At 38.8% G+C, this 3,532-nt stretch overlaps 1 protein-coding gene across 1 annotated transcript in view; it reads left to right on the top strand.

Annotated features, from left to right (window-relative positions):
- Positions 1–3,532, top strand: part of ddx56 (DEAD (Asp-Glu-Ala-Asp) box helicase 56) — a gene marked incomplete at its 5' end in the record, with an annotated part of 14,125 nt that overhangs the window by 6,287 nt on the left and 4,306 nt on the right. The window contains 5 exon segments of the mRNA XM_014029918.1: positions 501–614; positions 693–787; positions 1,277–1,350; positions 2,853–2,942; positions 3,023–3,128. Coding sequence (XP_013885372.1) covers positions 501–614; positions 693–787; positions 1,277–1,350; positions 2,853–2,942; positions 3,023–3,128 — 479 coding nt within the window.

Here is a 3,532-nt window from a genome sequence, read left to right as displayed (position 1 = left end):
TGTTTCTGCAACTGTATTTGATAATGTTTTGAACTTTTAAAATATTGCATGGTAAAAAAAACAGAAGCTGCACTTCATATTAGTGACAAACTTTGGTGTTTTTTGACGAGTTACTTTCATTTTTGCGTCTACTTTTCATTTAAAATAGGCTTTCATTCTCGGCAGGTTTCTAAGGTTCTTCTACTTCTACATATTAAAAAAGTTGTTAAACAACTGAGTGGTGCACTACTGCTACTAGTGGTGAGAAAGTTTATTGCACCTTAATCAAAATCAATGCGGTCCCACGGCCCTCTGCAGCCCAAAGTTAAAAACTGTTGTTCTTTTGAGGCCCTCAAGGTGGCGCTCGTGGCCGGCCCATGGGTTAAGCATCTCTGGTTTAGAGTCCATCACATACTGAGTCTTTGTTTAAATTTTTGGCTTGCAAGGTGGTGTGCATTTCTTTCAGTACAGTCACATTACTCTGTGATTTTTAAAGATTTGCTGCCTTGTTCTGGTTAAAGGGCTCAGGATGCGGAGTACGGCGTCTCCCGAGGTGTTGATTTCCAAAATGTTTCCAACGTCATCAACTTTGATTTCCCTACGAGCGTGGACTCCTACATTCACCGAGTCGGAAGGTTAGTACCACTCAGGTTCTTCTCTCAGTTTCATCCTGATATTTTCTGAAACAGCGGAGCGTGTTTTTGTGTCTGTAGAACAGCGAGAGCAGACAACCAAGGAACCGCCTTGTCTTTCATCTCTCAAACTGAGCTGGATCTGTTTCAGGAGGTGGACGAGGCTCTCAGCGGAGGTAACCTGTAGTCTCACACCTGTAGCTATTCACTGTCCCGCAATAATGTAGTTACTGGTGTCTGTTACCAACACATCGTAAAGCATTGGACAGACAGAAAGTGACTACCTGTCATTTTAAAGATACTGAGCTGCAGTTTAGGGTGGTAGTAGCAGAGGGTCATGAATAACACGAGTGTGAATATCTACAAGATCTTAATGTAAAACTTGGACATGTGAGACTGAGAAATTCCTTCAAACTGTTGATAAATGTTTTAATGAAGTTATTTGTTAGCGTTACAGATGTTTTAATAAGTTTTCTATTTATTGAGTTGAACAAGAATTCACCACAGTTGACTGTGTTTGAGATGTTTATAAAGGTTTTCATTTTAGAGGTGTACAGAAATATTTTATTGTAAAAACTACAAGGAAGATATTTTGTCTTGGCACCTCCAACAAATACATAAAGATATAAGCATTAATAATAATTTTTTTTTGTATGTGTGTTTAGATAATGTTGAATCTGTTCTGAAACCTTATGAGTTTAAAATGGAGGAGATTGAAGGCTTCAGGTACAGGTGCAGGGTGAGTATCTGTTTAAAACCTCAAACTGTTTGAATCCTGAGTGAATGTTTACAGATGACTGAAACTTACTGAGGAAGCTGAAACTTCTTTGTCAAAGCTAAATGAAGAAGAACTAAAGGCTAAATGCATCAAAGACTAGCTAGAAGTTAAAAGTAACAAAATGCTAACCAAAGGCTAATACAGGCTAGAAAGTAAAAATCGTAAAAGACTAGGCAAAAAGAAAAGGCTGGCTAACCGTAGCAAGATGCTAATGGAAAGCTAGAAGTAGCACAGAGTAGCTAAAACCTAAAAGTCTAAAAAGCCTAGCTAAATGTGAAAAATAGCTAAAAGCTAGCCTAAAGTAGCAAAGATTAGCTGGAAACTAAATGTCTCAAAAGGCTAGCGAAAATCTAAAAGTAGCAAAATGCTAACCAAAAGCAGTGGTCGGCGTCAGCTCGCTAAAGTGCAAATCCGCTAATTGTGGACTTAAATATTTTATTTGCGCTTTAGCGGTCTTACTAATTTTTATAATTCATAAGCGGATTTGCGCTTTCTAAACTTAAAATGCTGTACCGCTAATTAATTATCTACCAGTCATCATTATCTTGAACAGTGGAAGGTATGGTTGTCAATGAATCTCAACACACATGATCTATCCAACAGCACCCCTCCCAGATAAACACACTCATTGAGAAGGTATACATCCTTGCTGATTGTTGCTTTGGGTCAGGGTTCTCATTTCCCACAATGCTTTGTGTCTGCTTACGTAGCAGGAAGGCAATGTTTAGAACTCCCTGTCCCAGTAAAAACAGTAAACGTTGGTAATCCATACTAAAATTGTGTATGTATTGATTTATTTTACTTTACAATCGGAGCTCCTTTTTAAAAAAAAAAGTTTAAACGCTTGAGCTCAATACTTGACGTAATTGGTCGAAGCAGTGGGGTTAGAGATTCAGAAATGATTTAAAGATGTTATGCTGATGAAGACTGACATCTAGTGGTCAACTGGAGCGGCTACATGGAAAACTTTAAAATCCAAGCTCTTATTTTGAAGGGATGATAGTTTCCTGTACTGCGTGCTTTCGTTTCCCGTCACAAATCAAATCTGTCTGTACCCAGAATGCATCGCTTCAGTTTTCCAATAAACAGTTTTAAAATGACTTTATTGATGCTTCTTTAATGAAAAATCTAAAACAAACAAAAGAAAAAGACAAAGAAGCAGCCGAACTAGCAATCCTCAACAACTTTTAATTTTTACACCAGGAGCTAAAGGTTTCAGGAAATCACATCGCCAGCAACCGGCAGTTGTAGGATTAAGCTGTACAAGGGTTCACACACCGCTAGTTGGCAGTATTGTGCATACATTGTACATAATTTATTGCCAGCTAGTAAGTGTCAAATTGGACTTGTGCTTTAAAATTAGCTTACGCTAATTTGGTCTCAGTTTTACTCACAGTTTATGGTTTGATGAGTCTGTTTGCAGTTGAACCTTCTTACTGATGTGGTTCTGGTTCTGGGTGCAGGATGCGATGCGAGCCGTGACGAAGCAGGCTGTGAAGGAGGCCAGACTGAAAGAGATCAAACAAGAACTGCTGAACTCAGAGAAACTGAAGGTGAGACCTGCTCGGTCAGAACCATTCAGACTTAAAACTGTTGGAACGTGTTGGGACTGAAGGGTTCTGTTGTCACGCAGACGTATTTTGAAGACAACCCCAGAGATTTCCAGCTGCTCCGACACGACAAAGACCTTCATCCTGCTGTCGTCAAGCCTCATCTGAAGAATGTACCGGACTATCTCAGTAAGACCTGACCACAGTTAATCACCTTTCTCACTACGTTTATTAAATGCCGGTACAACTAAAATTAATGCAGTTATGTTTTTAAATAAGTATAAACTACTACCAATATATGCAAAAGTAGGCATTATTTTAACAAGAGAGAACTTGACGCCAAAGGTCGCTGATGTCTCCTGTTGCCGTTCAGTAGTGACCAACTAATAGCAGTTTTGTTGGAATCGTCACAGACCTTCATTATTTAAATAATCTCATAAGGTGAACAGATGGACAGGGGACTAAAGTGATCTTGTCAAACTACCACATAAAAGTGTTGAGCAGGTTTCCCTGATGATGCAAACACAATCTGGTGCAGAGTGATTCATGTATGTGTGATTTAGAGCTAATTGTGTGCAAACCATATATATATA

This window comes from Austrofundulus limnaeus, unplaced genomic scaffold (genome assembly GCF_001266775.1).
Source record: "Austrofundulus limnaeus strain Quisiro unplaced genomic scaffold, Austrofundulus_limnaeus-1.0 Scaffold973, whole genome shotgun sequence".
Taxonomy (NCBI): Eukaryota; Metazoa; Chordata; class Actinopteri; order Cyprinodontiformes; family Rivulidae; genus Austrofundulus; species Austrofundulus limnaeus.
Note: the sequence above shows the minus strand (reverse complement) of the source record. Positions and strands in the feature narration are given on the sequence as shown.